Raw genomic sequence first — 24,751 nt, forward strand, 5'->3', positions numbered from 1 at the left:
GACTCCTGGAACAGTTTAATGGTTGTGTGGTCTACTTCAGTCACTAGTGAATAATGTGTATCCTCCAACAGCGTCAGACAGAGTGGGTTATTGTCCACTATGGTAGGCGGTTAAAACAATGCTTGTTGGTAATGCATTTTCAAGCGTTTTGGGAATCTGGAGAGCAGTATATCAAATATTACAAATGAGAGAGGGTGCAGAAGAAAAATGTAGACTATATAGGTGTAAAGGGAGAAGAGAGTTGCTGCTGAACACAAGAAAGCAGGTTTCTATCCTGGTAATAGGTGCAAGTGGGAATTGCCCTAGATCATGACAGAAGATCTCTGACAGGAAGAATGGGCTTGATTCTAGAGGTGTGAATATCCCACAATGCCTTTTGCTACCCAGACTGCAAAGTAACAACAGGTGGGGAAGTTCTGTGCACTACTATATCCTCTCAGCTACTCTAGGTATATTGTTGGCACTTTGAATAGATGTTAACAGCGATGTACATTCTGGTTTCTCTTTACAGCTGAATGGTTTGTTAATCCACCTGCCCTACAGAATCCACAACGGCAAGCTCTCAATTCATAGGCAAGGCTATCAATGTTACGTGCAAACTAGCTTTGGTCTACGCGTCACCTACAACTGGCGGTCCTACATTTCAGTCAAAATCCCTAGCACATACGTGGGTGCCATGTGCGGTCTCTGTGGTGACTTCGATGGAGACAGAAGCAAGGAGCTGACCATGAAGAACAACATCTTAACAACAGATACAACCGCCTTTGGTAAGAGCTGGAAGGTTAGGGAAGTCCCCGGCTGCTCCGAAACTGACATCGCTCACTGTTCTGATCTGCCGTCGGTGGAGAGCGAGCAGAGAGAGAAGAAAAAAGAGTGCTTTGTCCTGGTGGATCCTACTGGCCCATTCCGGGAGTGCCAAGCTGTCATTGACCCAGAGGGTGCTTTCAAAGACTGTGTGTATGACGCTTGCTTCTACAAAGGGCGCCAGGACATTATATGCCAGGTCATCGCTAGCTATGCTGCTGCTTGCCAGGATGCTGGAATTAAAGTGTATGCTTGGAGGGCTGCCAAGTTCTGCAGTGAGTATATTCACAATTTACAGAAAGGTGGTTAGGATAGCCTTTCAAAATAGACGGTGTGTTCCAATAAAAGGCAGTGAGTGTACAGAAATTGACATTCCCTCAGAAAAAATTGGTCCACAGTAGAATCCCAAATTCTCGAATTGAGGGAGATTCATAAATTTAGGACGTCTTCTATGCACTTCAGATTTCTGCAATACACGACCAGACATTGTAGCCTGTTACGTTTACACTGTGTCAGCTAAAAATAAATAATCCTCTGTACTTGCCACATGGAGGACGACAGTGGTCACAGCTTAATCTAAACTGTAACTTATTTTAACATTTTCTGAATCATTTCCTTAGGGTGCTATCTCAGGAGAGGGCAAGACATAAAGTTTCTAGGGGTCTTCTTATAAACGCTGAAGATGAGATACAGGTGCTCAGTTGTATGAGAAATTATTTGGGACAAGAGAGATAAAGCATAGAGAAAAAGAACAGGGGACACATTAGGTTAATGCAGGGTAATGGGACAGCAAAGAGGAAGGACAAAAGACTATAACTGCGAAGTAAAGATTGAAAAAGGGGGAAATGTTGGAAAAATCACTGAGTGAGTAAAGCAAAAACAGTAATTCAAACGGAAATATAACTGTAGTAGATGAAAGAAGCAAATGTGTCGAACACAAAGTTACTTCCTTGTAGAAATGAAGCCCCTGTAGTCATGTTGTGATATGGTAACCATCAGGAGACAAAATATATCACATTCCTTGTTTCATGTAAGATGATTAGAGTAGAGCATGTTATTTTCCTTTGATTTCTTTTTTGGAATCACTAGTATCTTACCCAGAACTGTGAAAGTTACAATCAATGAAACATCTGTATTCTTTCAATTATCCACAGTCTTCTGAGTCAGACTCCAGATCCACAAACATAAATGCAACAAGGCAACGATGGAAGGAAGCCATGTTTCTCGTACCAATCTTTGCTAATGGGTTCTCTGCTCTCTCTTAATTTTAGGTCCTGTCTGTGGTAAGAACAGCCACTACGAGGTGTGTCCTAGTGGCTGCCCCACCACTTGCTCCAGCTTCACTCGCCGAGTGGAATGTAATGCAAACTGCAAGGAAGGCTGTGCGTGTGACGATAGTTTTGTACTCAGCGGTGGCCAGTGTGTTTCCCTCTCCCAGTGTGGATGTGAATACAACGGTATCTACTACAAGTCTGGAGAGGTCTTCTACCCCAATGGCCAGTGTTCCAATCAGTGCACCTGTAAGGCAGGTGGAAGTGTGGAATGCAAAGCATTCTCTTGCAGTGCCAATGAGGAGTGTAAGATAATCAATGGCATCCAGAAGTGCCAGCCCATTGGCTCTGCTAAGTGCTCGGCAGCTGGTGGTCTTCATTATCAAAGCTTTGATGGTCTGGCGTTCGACTTCCAAGGCACCTGCACATACACCCTCTCAAGAACCATTGTCCTCAAAAACAACTTGGTCCCCTTCAAAATTAGCGTTGAGAATGAAAAATATGGAAACGGCAGAGTGGCAGTGACCAAGTTGGTTGTGGTTGACGTCTATGGATACAACATCATGCTCATGCAGAACAAGACAGGCATTGTCAGGGTAAGCCAAGGTCATGATCCCATCACACTTTACCCTTTGCACAGTACTCGTACAGTCTTAACTCAATCAGTCATTCATTAAATCATTGAAGGTTTAAATGTGATTAATCCTTGCTCCTAAATATAAGTATTGAACAACTACTCTTCTTAAGGGTGATTTTCGAAAAGAAGAAAAACAATAACATAACTACAAACTATTAATAAGAACTATAAACTCAGTGGTCACAAAAACCAACTATGGACACACACACACAGCAGGAAGAGGGTTCTTCTTCTATTAGCTAGACTGTGCTAGAAGACAAAACCCCAAGTGATTGAATTTGTGCATCAAGGCAGATACACCATGACCTGATGGATATCTGGTGTATAGAGGTCTCATTTTTATGTGAACTGCGGCAGAAATCCCCAGTATTGCACCTACAAGGGTAAGCATGTTTCTGTAAGAATCCTGGCATTACTCTGGTAGCTTGGCACAGGTAGCGGGCTTCCCTCTGAGAAAATGCATATGTTGTATTTCACTGCACCAAAAATAAGCATTAAACCTAACAAATCAGGTCAAAACACCAAACCAATTTAGTAATAACATATAAAATATAATGATTAAAACAACATCAAAATGACATTTTCTTAAGGTACAGGAACAGTAAAGTGTCCACAAGGACCAATAGGAAACCTGAGAATTAAAAGTGAATGTTATCCTATGGATAAAGGGGACCAGGTCTCGGGCACCTTTTCAGGCTGACCATGAGGGAGCGAGGGTTGGGTGAAGACTATTGGTTCGCCTTGGTCAATAGTTTTAATTTCAAACTTAGGGCCTGACTTTGAGTAAAGAAGGGGCCCTGCTGTCCGTCAGGGGGCTCTACCAGACTACCTCCCACTATATATTTAGCTCTCCCCAGGCCCTGTAAAGATCTCTCTGCCTTCAAAGGAGTCACCACCTTGGAGGTTCCTGTGGAGTCACTGAAAGTTTGCTGAGCGGCCACCATATCATACACCCACTATGGCTACTTTTCTGTTGCCTTCCTCTTCGCCATTAGCGAAGGGTGTTAGTAAGTATGTCTCTGTGGAGACCTTGTTGAAATGACATTCATTAACATGTGTGAGAAAAATTATAATACAAAGCCAGCACTGTCTTTGGGTGGCCTCACAACGTCATCTCTGCCTATCTGCTAAGTATAGGGTTCAGCAGCCTGGCAATAAATCCTCTTAATCACACTCCCTAATCTTCCTGATGGCCTTACTACAGCATTGAGCCCTATTGTCTCTGGCACAGTGATAATTGTGGGGGAATTTCATGCCTCGTCGTATTCTTTCTGGTTAGAGAAAACCCGAATTAAAAGTCACTGCAGGGAGCTTTAGGGGGGAAACTGGTTCTGACGCAGGTTTATTGAGGAGCAAAGTTTAACAATGTTTCCAAACCTGCTTCTCACATTTGTACTTAAAATCTAAGGTTGCCAATGAGTTAGATTCTTTAATAAAATGTCACAATAATGGTTCCCAGCTCGTGCTACACAGTAGGCTGTTTAGTTGGAGTCTTAAGCACTAAACAGCCTATTCCAGTGTACAGCGGACACACACCAAAGTAGTAAAATCTCTTTGACGTCCCTGTTACCGCTGACACATGCAAGCAAACATACACTTCATGAGGTCATTTTGCAGCTCAGCCTCAAACACCTCAAGGTCCCCTTACAACTGACTTATTTAATGATATAGTTGACCCTAAACATGTAAAACCAGGCTGGCATGCATTCTAACCCTGAGGCTTTGTTTGCAGTGTTAGAGGGCTCCATCAAATCCAAGTGTCCATGTTTGTAACCCAGTATGTGTGTGGCATAGAGCCACGCTGCATGCTGTAATGGGGTTTTGACTGTAAGCCATTTGCACATACCGCAAACATTTACATTAATGAACTTAAATAGAAGGAAAATATATTAATAATTGTTTCACAACTGATTGCTAATTTGAAGAGACAGAGCACATGCAATGTTGGATTGCTTAAAAACTTCTCCCTGCCATGTGGTCCAAAAACTGGCAGCAAATTTGGTGCATGAAAATGAACAATTAGCTTGCATTCAAAATCCTCATACTGATCATAACCTTCCGTTGTCACACTCACAATTATAAATTATAGGTGTTCAATCTGGGTTATTAGAGGATAGTTTGACCTCATATATAACACAAACTCCTATGGGAAGTGAAAGAGTCCAGGTACCTCAAATGTTGCAGTAAAATCCTTCTGATGGAAGTGCTTTTGATGTGTTGGAGTTCTGCTGGCTGCTAGTCAAGATAAGAAACAAAACACTGATCTCAAATATTGTAATATCAAACAAAACTATTAACGTGGCCTGTTCTCTTTTTGTTAGGTTGACGGACTCAATAACAACCTCCCTCTGACACTCAATGATGGAAGTATTAGGGTCTATCAGCATGGAATCCGAAGCATTGTGGAAACTGACTTTGGCCTAGTGGTCAGCTATGACCTGGTTTACCATGTTGTGGTCAACGTCCCTGGCAACTACAAAGGTCAACTCGAAGGCTTGTGCGGTAATTATAACGGGAACACGAAAGATGAGTTCATGCTGCCCTCTAAGGCTCTGGCTTCAGATGCCACCAAGTTTGGCACCGGATGGAGAGTTAACATTGCAGGTGTCAGCTGCAGTGAAGGCTGTGGCAATGCCTGCCCTGCCTGTCCGGATGCAAAAAAGAACATCTTCAAGCAGGATAATAACTGCGGCTTCTTGAAGCAAGCCAGTGGTCCTCTAAGCGCGTGCTACGCCACCATCAACCCAGATGTATACTACAACAACTGCATTTATGACCTGTGTGCGGGCAATGGTGACCAGAATGTTCTGATGCACAGCATCCAAAGTTATGTGGCTGCATGCCAGGCTGACGGCACCATCATCCAGCGATGGAGAAATGATTCCTTCTCCCGTAAGTTCAACTACCCTAAGATGTCCACACTTATATGATCTGCCACATCTTAAACCCCTCTCTCTTAACAATCTGTTGTTTCTAAGATATGTTCGCAACCCACTTGGTATTAATGTTTTCTGCTCTTTTCAGGCTTCATGCTTGGTATTCTGCGTCTTCATGTTCTTCTTGCCTTTTTCTGTGACTCCAGCTACATTTCAGTTTCAATTCTTGCACTCTAGCCACTTCACTCTTTTCAGTGTTTTGTTGCATAACACCTCGTTTCCCAGCTAAGTCTCTTTCTATAAAGCACTGTTAATACTTTCTCACATTCTCCCACAGCAATTCTTCACCCTCTTTCTCTCCATAGCTTACTTCTCTGACTCGTATGTGATCACTTTCTCACTTTCCTCTTCCTATTTCTCTAACTTTTTCCATGTCAAGCTCTGTCTTAGTTCTCTTTATTTACCACTCTTTCCCTCTATTGCATTCTACCTTTCTATTTATCGCTTTCTTTCTATCCTTCTCACTCACTCAACGTCTGTTACTATCCTGACTCTCGTTCAATATTTACCCTCTGTCCCATGCTCTTTGCCCTCTAAATGCCTCTCCTCCACTCTCTCTCATATTCCGACTTTCTTATTGCTCTGGCTTCCTACATTTTCCTCAGTGTGATTGCCTACTATTTCACTAAACATTTAAACTTTTGGTATACATTTCCCCACCATATAACCGATTCTTTTCTCTATCCATTTCCTCACCATATAACCGTTTTTTAGGTCTCGCCTGATCCAGCGCATGCGCTAGTCTGGCGAGACTTTTTGTAAGGGCTTAAAAAAAATGCTACCATGGCCAGCCTTGAGCTACAGTGCATGTGCGCGGGCGCGCGCGCGCACTTAGGCAGAGGCGCCATATGGCTTTCCTCAAGCATCGCTCGCCACGCTTGATCGCGATCACTTTAGCGGCCGCTGGGCCGCTTTGATGTTCTCAGTAATGCTTGCCCGCCGGCGTAAAACACTCGCTCTCAGAACGGGATATAAACGCTGTGTGCTCTGGTGCAATACTTCAATGCGAAGCTGGGAGGGAAGTTCCAGTAGCAATGTTTACGTGAGTGTGGGATGGGAGATTTTTTTGGTAACAGCGAATCGTGGACAGCAGCTAAGCCCTTCCCCCAAACGTCTGACAGCAGTTCGACCTATTACAATGTAACAGTTACCAACGGTAAACCTATGCTTGCTTCGATCTTTCTAACCTGCACACACAAAAAGAGGCAATTGAGTCTGAGATGTTACAATAGACGATTGAAATCACCAAGCTCGTTCTACAAGTGAAAACATTGTAATTACATTTTAGCTGCGCTTTCTTCAGACGGGAACGGGCCGAGAGCCGCTTGGAGGAAGAACCGGCTCTTTAAAACTATTGTCTCAATGATTGACTTGGCTGCTGGACGGATAGATTTAATTCGTTCTCATCGTCGCTCATGAGATTAAAGTAAGGCACTCGGTTCTGCAGGCTTGGCCATATCGAGGTACGTTTGTTACAAACACTAGTAGATTATGTTCCTGTTCCATACGTGATCAAAACATTCGTTCCCCGCTATTTCTCCACCTCTACATCTTCACTAGACTTACGTTTATCACAATCGAAGGTGACCTATTCAAGCGATTAGATTCTCTTTTTTGTATCTGGCAGGAGGGTAAAGGCTGCATCAGCCATACCAGGTTACAGTAAACAAACCCTCGTGCTCACTTTTTCCCACCAAAAAACGAAACCACTTTTCACGCCCACATGCATACATGTCTCCGCTCTTAACCATTCCAGCTTGACATAATTACTAGCTGGCTAATTATTCCTGGAGTCCGTAACTGAAAAAGCCTCCAGTTTTGTTTCAGTAAGTGCATGCTCAATGAACAGCAGCAAAAAAATCGGCATGTAAACGGCGGTTCCTCAACTGCTTTAATGTAAAGAGTCTAACAGCTGTGAAGGGGTGTGCAACGGCAGGCTGGAATTACCTCGAACATTGTTACTAAATTAAGATTGTTGGGCAATGTAAATGAAATTAAAAACTAAATAAGTGCGATTATTAACTGGTATCCTTTCGACTTGTTTGCCTTTCATGTAAGGACTGAAAGTGTTGCCAGTAACAAGATAATCTCGGGAAAAGACATACATTGGATAAAACCGTTTCAAATTAGAAAAACTTTAGTCTGCACCAACAGATTTAAGGCTTCAACACCATAGAAAGGAGGCAGATAGCATGCCTCCCAGGGCGATGACCAGCTCAATCATGGAATGATTGTATATGGGTAGAGCGGTCCCGACCAAGAGGGATATTTTTTGTGTTCGTTATTTGCGCTGGTTTTTAATACATGAACCCCTGAAGAAAACGAAGATTAAAATTTACAAAGAGAAAGTTAGTGTTAGGAGAGATGCACAAGTTTTGAATGCTTTAAGTAGGAAACATTTGAAATTGGTGGACATGGTTTTAATACAGCAGTTAGAACAATTCGTTTTGGCTGAAGGTTACAGGTGGAAACGCGTACAGCCCCTTATGGTAAAGATGCCTTACCAACCTCAAACCAGTATCTTACTATTGCTCAAAGGCAGCCCCTCATACCAGCCAACAAAGCCTGCTGTCAATTTACCCAACCCACCCCCCACCTGGTCCATGTCGCTTCTTCCCCTCCCACTCCCCAATTGTCTTGATTTTTTCCTCCCCTCAAGCCCCTGCTTGTCAGTGACGCTTCTTACCCTTCCATCACCCCCCCTTGTCCGTGTTACTTCGTCCCTTCCTCCCCCATCCTTCTGTTGACCCTCCTACTTCTTCCCTACCACCCATCACCTTCCAATTGTCTGTGCTGCCTCACCACCCTCCATAAGCTAAACAAGCATTGGCATAGCTAATAGTTCTCGGCTTTGTGACCTGATGCATACTTAAATACTTATAAGTGTTTAGATATCCAGCACAATATCCTTGGTGCAACAACATCAAGTGTTGCATGGCTAAAAACTGATAAGGTCCCAAATGCGAGACTTATTGGCTATGCCAATGCTTGTTTTCAATGGTTTTCTTTGTAACCCATTTCTTTGTGGCTGTGCTCCCATAGAAAGACCGATTTTCCTTTACTCCTTTTCTCTACATTACTTATTTCTTAGTTTTGATATATGCTTGGACGGTAAAGTAACCCTCTGATTTCTAGGAGAAATCCTATACCAAAGAAGAGAATGCACCACTATATTCATCCAGCATACTGTCCTCACTGAGAAATGAAGACTGCTAGGGAAGTCTGCTCCAAATTTGGTATTTTCTCCAAAATTCACAGGATTTTCCATTACCTCCCAACTCTAAATCAAGCCTTTTTTCTATTTTCTACCACCACTTAGCTTAGTTTTCATCATATAGTTATTTTTTTATGCCAGTTCTCCACCTCACTACTCAATGCTTGGATTCCATTCACTGCCACATTGCTTATTTCTTTACATCTAATCGCTTGCCACATAACACATTTCTTTGCCCTGATTTGTAGTTGGCTAGAATGAAGCATCTTCCAATTTTTGGAGCAAATGTTAAATTATCTGGTAAAACTTTCTCCACCACCTCCTATTTAGTACTTCACCCAGAAAGTGTGGAACGTTCCATTACCACCGACATTTAATTAATGCTGCTTGCTTCGATTCTCACACCACATAGTGCATTTTTCTCCATTCCTCATCATATAATGTTTTGTTTCTAGTCCTCAACCATAGACAATTTCTTCATTTCCTTTCCCCCCATTTAACGACTTTTAACCTGTTATTCCTCCACACAGCTGACTTCACTATTCCCTGAGAGACAAAGACATGAGCTGGTCCCCAGACTGTAATGGAATCTAGAGATTTACAGGTGGATGATGCATCTGACTGGCCAGAAGACTACCGGCAGGTTGAATCATGTTAGAGACTTTTAACTTCCAACTTTCCGCTAGGGAGTGGTCTTTGTTTCCACATATGCCAGCCAAGCTCTGGTGCACAAAGTATGTCAGTACCTAACCATTAAAGTCACCCAGTTAGACAAAATCCCTGCTTCTTATTGGCTGGCATTCTTCCTCAATGTCTCGCTAAGACACTAATGCTTGTCAGATATCCATGAGTGTTGCCTGATTTCTTATTTCAGCTCTACAAACTCCATCAAACGGCCACTATGCAATGTGTGCGGACATCTGTTCCACATCTTGTGCCGGAATCACAGATATGGCTAACTGCCCAACAATTTGTGTGGAGGGCTATGAATGCGATGACGGATTTTTCTTCGATGGCAAGGGATGTGTCTCCATGGACAACTGCGGCTGCTTCGAGAATGGGAAATACTACAATGTACGTTGCTTTGCTACGCCACAGACCTGCTATCCTTGTATCCTGCTATCCTTGTAAAAATGTGTGTGAGGGTAACAGATCACTGTAACGTTCTCGATTGCCATTTTACAGCCTGATGAAACAGTTCTCTCTGCGGACTGCAAGGAAGCCTGCACTTGCCTCACCACTTCAGGCCTTTCCTGTGAAAATTTCAACTGCGCCAGTGATGAGAAGTGCTTCATCAACGACGGGATCGCAGGATGTGCCAGCAAAGGTAAATACAATACAAGTCTTGTGTTCTTTGAGTATTGTATTCAAGTGATCTCGCTTGAGTTAGCCATTTGTAATTCTTCAGTGGCTGACAATTGGTGGTCTTGCTCTGTATGACAAATCCAGTTAGGGATGGTAGCTAGCTGCTATCAGAAGTTATTTAACCCAATTTTGTCTATTACTGATGGACTAGGAACCAAAAGTAGCCCTGACAACTTTTGTCAGACCAGCCCTATATTGCATGTAGTAAGTGCAGCGAGCAAACCTGACCTTTCTAAGAAAGTTTGGGGGGGGAAGGTCCTCCCCAAACCAATTTTTGAAAAAAATTGCATATATGGTGCGATTTGTATCACATTTTTCCTTATGGAACTTTGTCCAATCATTGCATGGATGGAGACTGGAGACAGGGCTGCCGGATGGTGAGGAGTGGGTGGATGATCTAAAGAATGAATGACAATTGATAAAGACTTTTAGCTCCATGGAGCAAAGGATCGTGATGCACTGACCAAGGGTGGGTGATCTGATTTTCAGTTTAGCTTCTGCATTAAAATAACACCTTCCCCAAACGGTAGTACCACTAATTCTTATGAAACATGGATAGCCCAGATGTATTTAATAAAATGTGCTTATTTAGCATCTCAAGGCCTCAAAGAAATAAACACAATGCATTCAGTTTTGATCTAAAGCTGGGTAGAGAACCATGTAGCGACTGAACTGCACAATATGTTCATATCTAATATTTAGGTATTGTGACGATATTGTAACAGGGTAGCAGCTCACTAATATTACTGCAAATAATCTCTGTGATACCCTCCCATTTCTCATATATGAGGTCATGTTTTGATCTAAAAGAAACTTTTTTATGGATGTTGCTTAAAACAAACACATTTCTCGGCAAAATGCCTGTATTACTCTCACACATCACCCACATTCAAAACAAATGAAAGGAAAACTGCCTTTAAAACAATCTGTTTAGGAATTATTCAAGATCATCAGGGCAAGACTCTCTGCAGAACAGAGCTGGCTCTATCAGGGGGCCCCCTGGAATGCTGGAGCACTGGGCCAGAGCCCACTTTGCCCATGCCCTAAAACGCCTCTGCCTAGAGTTTTGTGCTACGGACTGGTAAGTCACTCTGCCCTGTCCCTGACTTGTGCAAACGAAGGTAGACTGCGAGAAGCTGGATGCGCTTCCAGCTCAGTCATGGAAGTGTAACAGGAGAACCAAACAATGGGGCATGTTATCAAGACAGGCGATAAAATTATCGCCGCTTTAGCGAGTGAAAACTGCCACTAAAACGGCGATAATGGGCTTGATAATATGCTCTATTCAATTCCAGTTGAAGCCCATGTTAGATGTCCTTCACATCTAACATGGACTTCAATTGGAATTCCATAGAGCATATTATCAAGCCCATTATCGCCGTTTTAGCGGCAGTTTTCTGCCGCCAAAGCGGCGATAATTTTATCGCCTGGCTTGATAATATGCCACTCAATTCCTTTGAATTTAACTCTCGGTATCTCGTAGAAAGGATAGAATTTTTTTTGTAAATCAGGGAAAGATTTTGTACTTCTGGAGCCCCTGACACCAAGACTGAAGCCAGTCCGTCTATATAAGGTCTACTCTCCGGGCTCACCACTCCATGCTCTTAGATTTTTCTGTGTGTCACAAAGAGGCATCTCCCTAAGGCACAGACATTAACACACACAACCTTGGAGCACACCGTTGCCATCTGAGTAGGGGACTAGTGCACTGGCTGTTGTAAACTTTCAGTATGTGCTTCACTTGCAGCAGTCTCAGGTTGTATGGCTTGCGTAGGGTGGAAGACCGCTAGGACATATTTATGAACTTTTTTGCGTCGCTCTTGCACCCCGTGGTGCAAGAGCGATGCAACTTAATAATGAGATTTATGAAGTCATGCAAGGCCACCTTGCGTGGCCCTGAGTGGCTTCATAAATCTCGAGTAATGCAACGCAGCGCAAATTGCTGAGTTGCATTACTCTGCGGCAGAGAGGCATTTCCAAGGGTGTTGCGTGGGCGTTCCAAGATTTACCAAAAGTGGTAGACCTGGGAATGTGCAAGAAACCTACGCTTCCCCAGGGGGGCATAACAAGGGGAAATATCTTTATTTCTCCTTGTTTTTTCCACTTTTTATGTGTACTGCATTCGGCAGCACACATAGAAAGAAGAAAATGCCTCAGGGATTTTTTTGTGTGTATGTAGGTCCCCATTCCTCTAGAAACACAAACCTACATGCAACGGAGGCAGCCTGGCACCATGGTGCAAGGGTCCCTGCGTTGGCGCTAGGCAGCCAAAAAAGTGACAGAGCAGGGGAAAAGGCAGGAAAGCATTGTATTGTCTTAAATAAAGCACACTCCTGCCCTTTCCCTGTTACGCAGTGCATTGCAACACAGAAAGGTGACTTGCTGCACTGCACTGTTAGTCTTGGCCCCTGGCATCTTAGATGCATGGATGGGCCTCACTTGTAGGCTGTGGGAAAGGATACACATCTGGGCAAGTACTGTGACCTGAGCCAGCACCTGGAGCAGACAGCCACACATGCAGGTCAGATCTGAATTCTCCTTTGTTTTCAAGGCTTATGAAGGCCCAAGGAGCAGTCCTGTGAAAGGGAAACTGTACAGGGTCTCAGACAGTTCGGGAGGAAGAAGAGAGTAAAAGGACCTGAAATGAACATAGTAGGGACCATAATTATTGACACCACTGTTCTTTCCTTGAATTTGCATTGTCCGGCCATGCACAATGATGAATTTGCATAGCTGCCGAGGTTTCAGATTGCTATGTGTGACATTTTCATAATTTAACCGCAATTATGAGTGACATTTCAAGGTCTATGGGCCTCACTTATGTGACTCCCTGCGCCTCTGGAACGTCACTTTTTGTGACGTTCTGTGGCGCAGAAGCCTGCGTGATATTTATCAGGCAGCACTAAGCCACTTTTTTTGGCTTAATGCTGCCTGATAAATATCAGTCCCTTTAAGGCAGTGTTCTGCGTTGAAGGGGTGTGAAATGAATGTTGCTGGGGACGTTCCCAGCAACACCCATGGCCTTTTGACATGTCCCTAGATTTACGAGAAATCATAAATTGGAGGCAGTGCCAAAAGATTATGCCTCCCCAGGGGAGGCATAAGGGAGGCACAACGAGAAGAAATATCTTCATTTCTCCTCGTTTTTCCTTTTTCTATGTGTGTTGCATTCTGCAGCACCCATAGAAAGAGGGAAAAGCCTCTTGTGATTATTTTTGTACAGAAAGGTTTCCCTTCCTGTACAAAAATAATCATCCCCGCAACGCAGGCACACTTGCACCATGGTGCAAAGGCGCCTGCGTTGGTGCACAGCAGCCCATTGTGCGCCGGAGCAGGGGAAAAGGACAGGAATTAACCAGATCTTATAGATAAGGCGCATTCCTGCCCTTTTCTTTTGCCGTAGGGCAGCGCAGCAGGAAGGCCTGCTGCCTTGCCCTACGGCAAAACTTCCTAAATTAGGCCCTATGTGTGGCACTTTCTCGCAAGCAAAATCAAACAATGAATATCAGGGAAATATATACAAATTAGAAATTACACCTACTTGAGCACAAAAAAAACTCTAGGAAGAATCTCTTACAACTGCTGCAAAGAACCAGAAATGGAAGGGCCCATAGCATGGTAAGTGTATGATTTTGGAAGGTGAGACGCGCTGAGTGCCTCCCACCCATACACAGATGTAGCCTGTGGTTCTTTTGTTTTTTAAACTCAACATTCTAAGCAATGGACTTTAAATGTAACTACCTAAAAGATGTGAGCAGCTGCATGGAAGAATTGTTCTTTTAAACTCAACTTTAAACTAAAAATTATAGCGTGACTGGAAAATAAATATCAGCGCAACAGACACAAAAGCTAATATAGCTCCTCCCTCAGTTGCACAGCACATCCAATTGGACCTTGGCAATTGCTGTCTACGCAATAGCAATTAACACTTATCTCGCTGTTCTGAATTAAAGCGGATTTTGTGTTTCAACCGACCTATCTTTGCCCGCAGGTACTGACGACCCGGAGCAGGTTTCGTTAAACTCTCAGAGCCACCGACATTCCTACACACACACCAAAAACATCTGTCAAAAGTATTACTTCAAACCTGCGGAACTCATGCTGCTGCCCCTCTGGTAGCAGCACGCTTTTCCGACAGGGACGGCTAACAGTATATATATATATATATATATATATATTCACTGAAAAAAACATAGGTTTCACACATGTTATAGTTAGCTGGACATTTTACTGATAAAAAACCAATGAAATTCCCCCGTTATAGTTACTGTAGGCAACTATAACTCACGCGACCGTAATCCTCTGCTGATGCTAATACTGTATTTAGACACTTATTTGCCCATGTCTTCTTCCATTAAATTTTAGCTATACATATATTACAAATATTTTTTTTTCATAAAGACACATATGTCATCAGCAGAGGATTACGGTCGCGTGAGTTATAGTTGCCTACAGTAACTATAACGGGGAAATTTCATTGGTTTTTTATCAGTAAAATGTCCAGCTAACTATAACATGTGTGAAACCTATGGTTTTTTCAGTGAATTTGCAAGGTTTTTTAAATGCTAATTCCTAACTATAACGTGTGTGAAACCTATGGTTTTTTCAGTGAATTTGTACGTTTTTTTAAATGCTAAGTTACTTTACGCCATTTGTGGCGTGCGCGCCCACTTAACGCAGTTCGTTCCGTGCGCGCAGGGTGCGCTTCGCGCACCGTGCGCGCACAGTGAGCACGCGTGCCCACGTTACGCTAGATGGGCCATGAACGCACGATACGCTTCGCGCACCGTGCGCACATGGAGGACATATGATGAGCATCGTTGTGACAGGTAAAATATATGTTTTGTTCAGCTCTAATAAGCGATGCACAAAAGGTGCCCTTCGGGCACCTTTTGCACACGGGGTGGGGAGAATGTGGATATTTTTTTTTTTTTTTATTATTTCGTACCGTACGGCGAAATTTTTGGAAAAATTTAAATTGCCTTTTTTCACTTGGGGGATCGTTGGGGACTCCCTCGACATGGCTAGGTGCTTGGGAGCTGTTATAGTTAGGTGGACATTTCACTCGTGAAAAACCAATGAAATTCCCCCGTTATAGTTAGTTCAGATAACTATAACTCGCGCGACCGCCACTCTATCACAAGGATGATGTCATCAGTGATGTCATGAGTGATGCCACTGACCATGTCATGAGTGATGTAATATGTGACGTCATCAGCAGTGGATTGCGGGCGCGCGAGTTATAGTTATCTAAACTAACTATAACGGGGGAATTTCATTGGTTTTTTACAAGTGAAATGTCCACCTAACTATAACATGTGTGAAACCTATGGTTTTTTAAGTGAATATATATATATATATATATATTACAGCTCCCATTCCCATATTGTAAGGAAAGTAAGCACTCACAGATGACGTTTCTCAGGATCTTTTATTCAGACCAAACAAACGCGTTTCGGCGAACTGCCTTCTTCGGTGTTACCGGCACACCGGAAAGACGCCATCTTTTAACTATTACAAAAGTGCATTGTGACAAAAAAGGGACTTGACGCATAGTAGCAGATATCGGCGCCATTTTGTAATGTGCAATATATAATAGCAGCAAGTTAGTTATTCCTGCTGAAATATGCAAACATTCAAAGAAAACTCTTATTATCATATTGAAATAAAAGTTAAAACATGTTCTAACAATTAATAGATGTGTGCTGACATAATACGATGTTGTTAATAATCAAGGTTGCTCAGAATCACTCGGCTATTATAATTACAATACGAAACCTCATTATCTCAGCAATTCTCTTTTAAATTACACAATTTAAATATCCCTATGCATTTCATTTCATAATCATGTATTTCAGCACTTTACTTCTCAATTTTAACAATTTGTTTCAGTCAACACGGGTTTGACGTCAAATTAATACAAAACTTCATGGCTTTTCACTTGCATATTTGCCTTTCAGATCAAATCAGGTACCTAAATATGAGGCGAATTCTTCTCCACTATTAAGACCTTTAGGAGACTTGGTTTGTAAGTCCACTATATAGCGTGACTCAAGTCTTCGCAGTTTCTTTAATCTGTCCCCACCACGGATACTTTCAGGTACATAGTCTAAACCATAATACTGTAGCATATTCCTGTTGCTGGAATGCTTCTCGGCAGAATGCCTCGCTACCGGATATGATTCATCGTTCATTTTTTTTGCCCTCTGATGTTGTAGTATACTGATTTTAAGGGGATGTATTGTGCTGCCTATGTAGCGTATATGGACATAGAAGGCATTACACTGCATATGGTGTGCTGCAAGTCAGAAATTTCTAGTTCGTCTTTTGATTTTCACATCGGGGATATTATAAGACAGTACCCTTTTACTACTCCAACAGGCCTTGCATTTCCCACATGGGTAGAAACCCCTAATTTCCCTAAGGGTTCCCAAGCCAAGGGGTTGTTTTTCAAGATGACTTCTTACTAACCTATCTCTCAGTGACCGAGGTTTCTTAAAAGTCACCAGCGGATAAGTTGGAATGTCTTGACTTATTACATTATCCGTTTTTAAAATGTGCCATTTTTTTCTCAGCATGCGTTTAAGATGGTTTGCTTATGCTGAGTAAGTGGTGACCATCCTGAACTTACCCTCATGTGTATTGACTGACTTTCTTATTGCTACTTGGCTTTCTTTCAATAGATGTTGTCTGGGAATACCTCTTACTTTTCTTAATGTATTTTCTAAAAGAACAGAGTCATACCCTCTCCTCTCAAATCTTGCCAAACAATCTTTGGCGGCTGTTTCAAAGTCACATGCGAGAGCTGTTTCTTTTTAATCTTAAAAGCTCTCCGTAAGGAATACTAGGCACCAATTTAGGTGGATGATTGCTGGTTGTATATAGAGTGGAGTTCCCTGCTGTAATCTTACGATACAGAGCAGTATGAACTTGCCATTCTGACACAAACACCTTCAGGTCCAGATAGTTCACTGCCACTGGGCTTACTGTACCCGAAAAGTGTAAGTTCAGATTGTTCTCGTTCAAATCTTTGATATAACCCTCTGCTGACTCCACATTGCCCTGCCATACTATGAATACGTCTTCAATATAACAATACCAATGAATGACCCTGCCTTTCAAGTTATCCTTCTCATAGGTTCTGGGCACCAGCTCCTCCCACCAGCCAACGAACAAATTTGCATAACTGGGTACAAAGCAGGTGCCCATCGCCATCCCTGTGATTTGTCTGAAGTATGTATCCTCAAACAGAAAGATGTTTTTCACGAGACAAAATATAGTGAACTCCAGGATCATTCGGTTATGTCTTGCAAAACGTAACTGTCTCTCAGTCAAAAAATGTTGCAGGGCTCTTAAAACAACTTCATGATTAATACAAGGGTAAAGGCTTGTAATATCCAAGACTACCAGTTGGTATGAGGGATTCCAAGAGAGGTCTGCAATCTTGTTCGAAAAGTCTTTGGTGTCTTTCACATACAACTTTAATTCCACCACAAATGGAAATAGAAAATAGTCAATAAACATTGATAAATGTTCAGTCAAACTTCCCTGGGACGAAACTATCGGTCTACCTGGAGGATGGCAGTCATCTTTGTGAAGTTTAGGAATATGATGAAAGGTAGCCACTATTGGATTCATGATCCTCAGGAAAAGATGTTCATCCATCCCGCGCATACACCGGCCATGCCATGTCTTGATTAGAGTTTCATATTCACGCACACTGGCCTGTTAGATTTCTCGTGTACTCTTTTCATAGTATTTTGTATCCGATAGTTTTCATAATGCTTCCTCGCAATATCGTGTCCTTGTTTGCAGCACCACATTTCTGCCTTTGTCTGAAGACTTTATAATTATGGCTTTGTCCTCCATTAAATTTGTCAGGGCTAACTTTTCTTCCTCTGTTAGATTATTTTTCCCAATAATTGCCCAATTTTTGCATCTAAATTTTAACAAATCACGAGCCACAGCTTCTGAAAAGACATCTATAGCATCATAAGGCATCTGCGGTGTAAATATAGATTTTGGTTTGAAAGGACTTTCTTGCATTCCCTCTTCTATTCCTGCACGTGCCGCTCTTTGTGCCATATCCATGACAGGACTCTCCAGATTTTCTGAATCTGTATGAAGATTCTGTAAAATCTCTACTGCTTGTAAATCATTGCATGTTAACAAATCAGTCACCGTCATCCTTAATGGTGTTTGTTTGATTTCCTTCATAGCTGGTCGTAGTTTGAAATATTTATGCAATTTTAACCTCCATATGAAACAAAAGATATCAATTCTCGTTTGTGTGAACTCTAGATGACTTGTGGGGCAGAATGTTAGTCCCAAAGTGAGTACTTTGATCTCATTATCGGACAAATTTCTTTGGGTAAGGTTGACTACTGTGAGATTCGTGATGTTCATTGTTTCTTGTTGAATTTCTTCTTGCGCGCCACCCACGCTGGAGTTCTTCCTCTTCCTGCCCCACCCTGATCTGCGCATTCTTCGGTGATTTGTTCGGGTGGCTTGTTCTTGCCCCCCCCGCAGCCAGGGCTGTCTGATTATCTGAAATTTGTCGTAAAAAGGTGTTGTTGTTATTACACCCAATCCTGACCCACCAGCACGATCATCGCCTGAGTCGTTCGCAGTCAAATCCGATTCCGATGTTTCCACTTGTACTTTGCGCTAATTCTTTTCTTGGACCATCGAATCTTCACGCAAACGTTAGTACTCTTCCTTGGAGATAGTCGTGCTCATCACGCTCAAATTTTTCTTGCTTTCTCTGCTTTATTTTGTTTTCATATTTCAACAAACGAGCTTTCATTTGGCCCAATAATTCATCCGTTTTATTTTTGTCTTCCGCTTTCGACAGCAGGTCCTCCAAATCCTTTATCTCTTTAAGTGCTTTCTCACGATCACTCCAGGCATACTTGACTAGTATGCCTAATGTGCCTTGACAATATTACGCTGTATGTTCTGCCCATTCAGTTAGTAACTCAGGGTCCAGGTTCTCATATGATGGAACAGTATACACTCTTAAACCTCTTGGTACCCTGTTGACTTCGATGTAGCTTTGGAGCGAGGTGGCCTCCCACCACTGGCGCATTTCACGCTCATATAGTCTCTCTAATTTCCCCATAATATTGTTGAGACTAGTTGTTGTATTTGAGTTCTTTGCTGTTAACGAATGTTCTGCAACTTTAGATTTTTTATTGCAAAATAAGCCTTTGGCTGCTTCACGGCTGGCCGAATCACTGAACATTGTTTCCCTGTTCAGTGAATGTTTGCCGAATATAATCCTGATTAGTCACCCACGCCTTGCCGCTTGTCTCAAGTATTACTCAATGCGAAATACGCATCTCGCAAACGTGCGTCCAGTTGATTTATTTTCTCCCTGCTCACTCGGGGCTTTCGCTGGGTTCAGCTACCGTTGCGCTTACACTTATACTTGTTATGGCGGCGGTGCTTTTCTAAACAAATTAGCGCTCTCTTTGAACCCAATTTTGAAATCACTCGCAGACGGGTGCTATCAGGTGGTGGTGCACTCCACAAAATATTACAGCTCCCATTCCCATATTGTAGGGAAAGTAAACACTCATGGGTGACGTTTCTCAGGATCTTTTATTCAGACCAAACAAACGCGTTTCGGCGAACTGACTTCTTCGGTGTTACCGGCACACCGGGAAGACGCCATCTTTTAACTATTACAAAAGTGCATCGCGACAAAAAAGAGACTTAACGCATAGTAGCCGATATCAGCGCCATTTTGTAATGTGCAATATATAATAGCAGCAAGTTAGTTATTCTTGCTGAAATATGCAAACATTCAAAGGAAACTCTTATTTTCATATTGAAATAAAAGTTAAAACATGTTCTAACAATAAATAGATGTGTGCTGACATAATACAATGTTGTTAATAATCAAGGTTGCTCAGAATCACTCAGCTATTATAATTACATTTCTATTACACATCACAATTAAGCCGTAAATCGGCTGCTTTCAATGTAACTAAAGTGCCGAATTTCGTTTAGATTAACAAGCACACATACAAATATGTCCATGTTTAAAATTTAAAATTTAGCGCCTACATCAGGCAAAATTATATCCTCTGAATTATTATCTTGCCGTGGATCGGCTCTAGTCCCTATTAATTTTCATCAATGCACAATTCATCATTAGGCATTTTGAATCTATCGTTCCATTAATTGGACCTGAATAGATATTCAAAATTATACGAAACTTCATTATCTCAGCAATTCTCTTATAAATTACACAAGTTAAATACCCCTATGCATTTCAAGTCACATTTGCTAGTTTTTTTTAGTTTTTTTTATTGTTCCCTGAAGTTCATTGTTTGGTTTCTCCTGTTTTGTTTTTGGGGTTTTTTTTGCAGAAAAATCAAAATAATTTAAAAATTGTTCAGAAAACCCAAAACAATTATAGAAGAAGAAAGAAGAAAAAAAAAGGTCTTGTAAGAACTAACTTTCCTGGTTTAAAAAAAGAGCTAAATTTCTTTGTTAGTGTGTGAAAGTTTAGATGAATGTATGTGTAGTACGTAATTGACTGAATTAATGCATTAGTAGCGTATCGTGAATGTATAAGTGCAGAACTATGAGGAAGTGCTGCAGCATCACACAGTAACCTCTTTAACTGCAGTGTGCTGTAGTACTTCCGAAGCACAGGGATACAACATATGTACATAAATATGTTGCAAATCTATGCTTCTGTCTGCACGGCTGCTTAAACTGCAGCCATGTGGTGACACAGGCATCCTTGCACCATAGTGCAAGGATATCTGTGTCATGTGCTGTTTGTTTTTCTACAGGAAGACACACCTTCCTGCACAAAAACAATGAGAAAATGCATTTTTCTCCTTCAATGGATGCTGAACATTTCAGCATGCATTGAAGATATAAAAATGTGGAGAAATTAAAACAATTCTCCTTGTTGTGCTTTCCTACGCCAATTTTAGAATGGTGCACCATTCACACACATATAGAGATTTATGATTTCTGATCAATCTAGACATGCGTCTTGTTCTATGAGTATTACGTGCAATCATGCACAACAACACTTATAGAACATCCTTTTAAAACAAAGTGGTCTGCATGATGAGGTTGTATTTACATGGAGTATAAAAAGTGCACAGACTGCCTTTTCCTCTCTTTGTAAATATGAAAGAGTGTCTTGCGCTATAACTATGTTACAAAAAGTGACATATTTCCGTAAGCACAGAGTTTTGTCTGCAAAGATGTTCAAAGAAGAATAATTGAAATAATTGCGGTCCTTCAATAGCTAAAATGGGAAATATTATCAACCCCTCAAATCTCTTTTTTTGCAGGTCACATGATATCTGATTATGGTCAGATTTCAAAACTACATAGGTATAAACAGAGTGTTTTTAGAAACCTGTTTCAACTTTGTAGCTTCTTGCAGACCTCCTCATTCTGCATATTGAGACTTAGTTAAACTTACCTTCACAGTAATAGGAATAAAAAATGGTACACATTTTTTTCATATTTTCATTCCAATCTAAATTCATAAAAATTGCTTATTTTAATATTTGGGTCTGTGAAAGAAAAGGAAAAAAAAAATTATAACATGTAATAATACATTTTTTACAACACAGCATAATTTCCACAAAGTAATTTTTTTGCCTTTTTTTGCTGTTCTCAGAATATATTAAATTTCACCAAAAATAGTGATTTCAATCGTACTCATCACTTAACAGCGGGCAAAAAAAAACCAATCTCAAAGATTGTTAAAAAAAACAACAACATGCTATTCTCAACAAAAAAAACAAGATACAAATCACAGATATATAAAATGCATACAGCTAACAACATTTTATAAGTTTAACTTACACAAACTGTAAATGTTGTCGCTTTCAAATATTCACCGAATCTAAGGATGAATTTTTGGAGGATGCACCACGCCCACATCGTTTTCCTTCAGTGGTGTGGAAATTTTCTACTTTTCTCGAGGGGCAAACAAAGACCAATGCCACCTTCATCGCGCGCAAGGTTTGCATAAGGGTTCTGTTACGAGGGGATCCTAACAAAAAATACTCGTGCGGCACAGCAAGTATGATGAAACACTTAAGGACCCTTCATCCAAACAATCTTGCATGAGAAGAGTGCAAACAGATGAGAAACACTCCTGTTCTGTATCTGTAAAAAAGAATCCCAAATAAATGTATATTAATAACTTGCAAATGTATACTATTCCATTACTGTACAAACACATTTTATATAAAAACTGACTAAGAAACTATAGCCCTGAACCACAAGTGTGACGATCGTTAAAACACTACATGCATAGTGCATACTACTTTGAAGCAGTTCATGCCCTAAAGCCTACCTCACTAAAAGACTACATGCTAACTGACTAAATGATTACAGTACTATAAGGAGACACACTGGGTGAGTGACAGGGTGTTTGCTAGAAGTGTATGAATACTAACTAGGGAACTGAAGGTGTGAAAGACAACTGTGTAGGTGATTAGAGGACTGCATCCATACTGGATAGGCATTTAAAGCAGTCCATGTGCTAAGGCCTGGCTCACTGCATGAGTACTTGGGTACTGACTGAATGATTAGAGTACAGCAAGGAGAGTGCCTAGGTGAATGTATAAGTGGTAGGCTTTTCGCACAGGGAATGGATTAGTACTTGGTACTGAATGGGTCACTAGAGGAGTGCGAAGGGAGTGACAGGATGTTTGCTGGACTGTATGGATACTGACTAGGGAATTGAAAGTGTGAAAGACAAGTGTCTAGGTGGTTAGAAGACTGCACACATAGTGGATAGGGGTTTGAAGCAGTCCATGTGCTAAGGCCTGGCTCAGTGCATGAATACTTAGGCACTGACTGAATGATTAGAGTACTGCAAAGATAGTATCTTGGTAAATTTATCAGTGTTTGGGTTTTGGCACAGTGAATGGATTAGTACATTGTGCTGAATGGGTCACTAGAGGACTACAAACGGAGTTGCAGGGTGTTTCCTGGAAGTGTATGGATACTGACTAGCGAATTGAAAATGTGAGAGACAAGTGTATAGTATGTTAGAAGACTGCATGCATACTGCATAGACATTTGAAGCAATCTATGTGGTAATGTATGGTTCACAACATGTGTACTTGGAAACTGACTAAATCATCAGACTACTGCTAGGTTAGTGCCTGGGTAAAACTTTTAAATTTTCAGTTCTGGCACAGTGAAGAGAATAGTACATGGTGCTGCACTTTAGTGGCAAACCCTGACTCATTTTATCAATGCATAAGCAAAGAATAGCTTCTAAAGCTACTAAAACTTGACAACATGACCGATTTTAAAACAGTTATCTGTCATCAAATACACTATGTTACCAAATGCTTCTCTCACAATCCTTACCCAAATGTACACAGACTCACAGTGTGATTTTAGACAAGCAACACTATCCCTAGCAGTTTGCCAAAACTCATTCACTAGTCTAGAAGAGGTAATGGTACTGCACACAATCTACATATTTAAGTACAGCACATTAGTGTCAAAGCATGACTCATTTAATCAACACATAAGCAAAGACTGGCTTCTAATGCTACTAAAACTTGACAACATGACAGGTTTTAAAAGAGTTATCTGCTAAAAAATACACGATTTTACCAAATGCTTCTCTCACAGTGGTTCCCAAATGCACGCAGACTCACAGTGTGATTCTAGACAACAACCACTATACCTAGGAGGAAATTTTCTACTTTTCTCGAGGGGCAAGCAAAGACCAATGCCACCTTCGTCACGCACAAGATTTGCAAAAGAGTTCTGTTACGAGGGGATCCTAACAAAAAATACTCGTGCGGCACAGCAAGTATGATGAAACACCTAAGGACCCTTCATCCAAAAAACCTTGCACGAGAAGAGTGCAAACAGATGAGAAACACTCCTGTTCTGTATCTGTAAAAAAGAATCACAAATAAATGTATATTAATAACTTTCACATTTATACTATTCCATTACTGTACAAACACATTTTATATAAAAACTGACCAAGAAACTTTAGCCCTGAACCACAAGTGTGACGATCGTTAAAACACTACATGCATAGTGCATACTACTTGGAATCAGTTCATGCCCTAAAGCCTACCTCACTAAAAGACTACATGCTAACTGACTAAATGATTACAGTACTATAAGGAGACACACTGGGTGAGTGACAGGGTATTTGCTAGAAGTGTATGAATACTTACTAGGGAATTGAAGGTGTGAAAGACAACTGTGTAGGTGATTAGAGGACTGCATCCATATTGGATAGGCTTTTAAAGCAGTCCATGTGCTAAGGCCTGGCTCACTGCATGAGTACTTGGGTACTGACTGAATGATTGGAGTACAGCAAGGCGAGTGCCTAGGTAAATTTATAAGTGGTAGGCTTTTTGCACAGGGAATGGATTAGTACTTGGTACTGAATGGGTCACTAGAGGAGTGCAAAGGGAGTGACAGGATGTTTGCTGGACTGTATGGATACTGACTAGCGAATTGAAAGTGTGAAAGACAAGTGTCTAGGTGGTTA

General features: G+C 41.4%; 1 protein-coding gene across 1 annotated transcript in view; it reads left to right on the top strand.

The window, feature by feature from the left end:
• LOC146809161 (IgGFc-binding protein-like) overlaps window positions 1–24,751 on the top strand; it is a 181,530-nt gene that overhangs the window by 75,108 nt on the left and 81,671 nt on the right. Inside the window, exons 6-10 of the mRNA XM_085614837.1 lie at window positions 512–1,079; window positions 2,076–2,671; window positions 5,034–5,604; window positions 9,737–9,936; window positions 10,048–10,189. Of these exons, the coding sequence (XP_085470963.1) occupies window positions 512–1,079; window positions 2,076–2,671; window positions 5,034–5,604; window positions 9,737–9,936; window positions 10,048–10,189 (2,077 nt within the window). The remainder of the gene's footprint in view (window positions 1–511; window positions 1,080–2,075; window positions 2,672–5,033; window positions 5,605–9,736; window positions 9,937–10,047; window positions 10,190–24,751) is intronic.

This window comes from Triturus cristatus, chromosome 7 (assembly GCF_964204655.1).
Source record: "Triturus cristatus chromosome 7, aTriCri1.1, whole genome shotgun sequence".
Classification (NCBI taxonomy): Eukaryota; Metazoa; Chordata; class Amphibia; order Caudata; family Salamandridae; genus Triturus; species Triturus cristatus.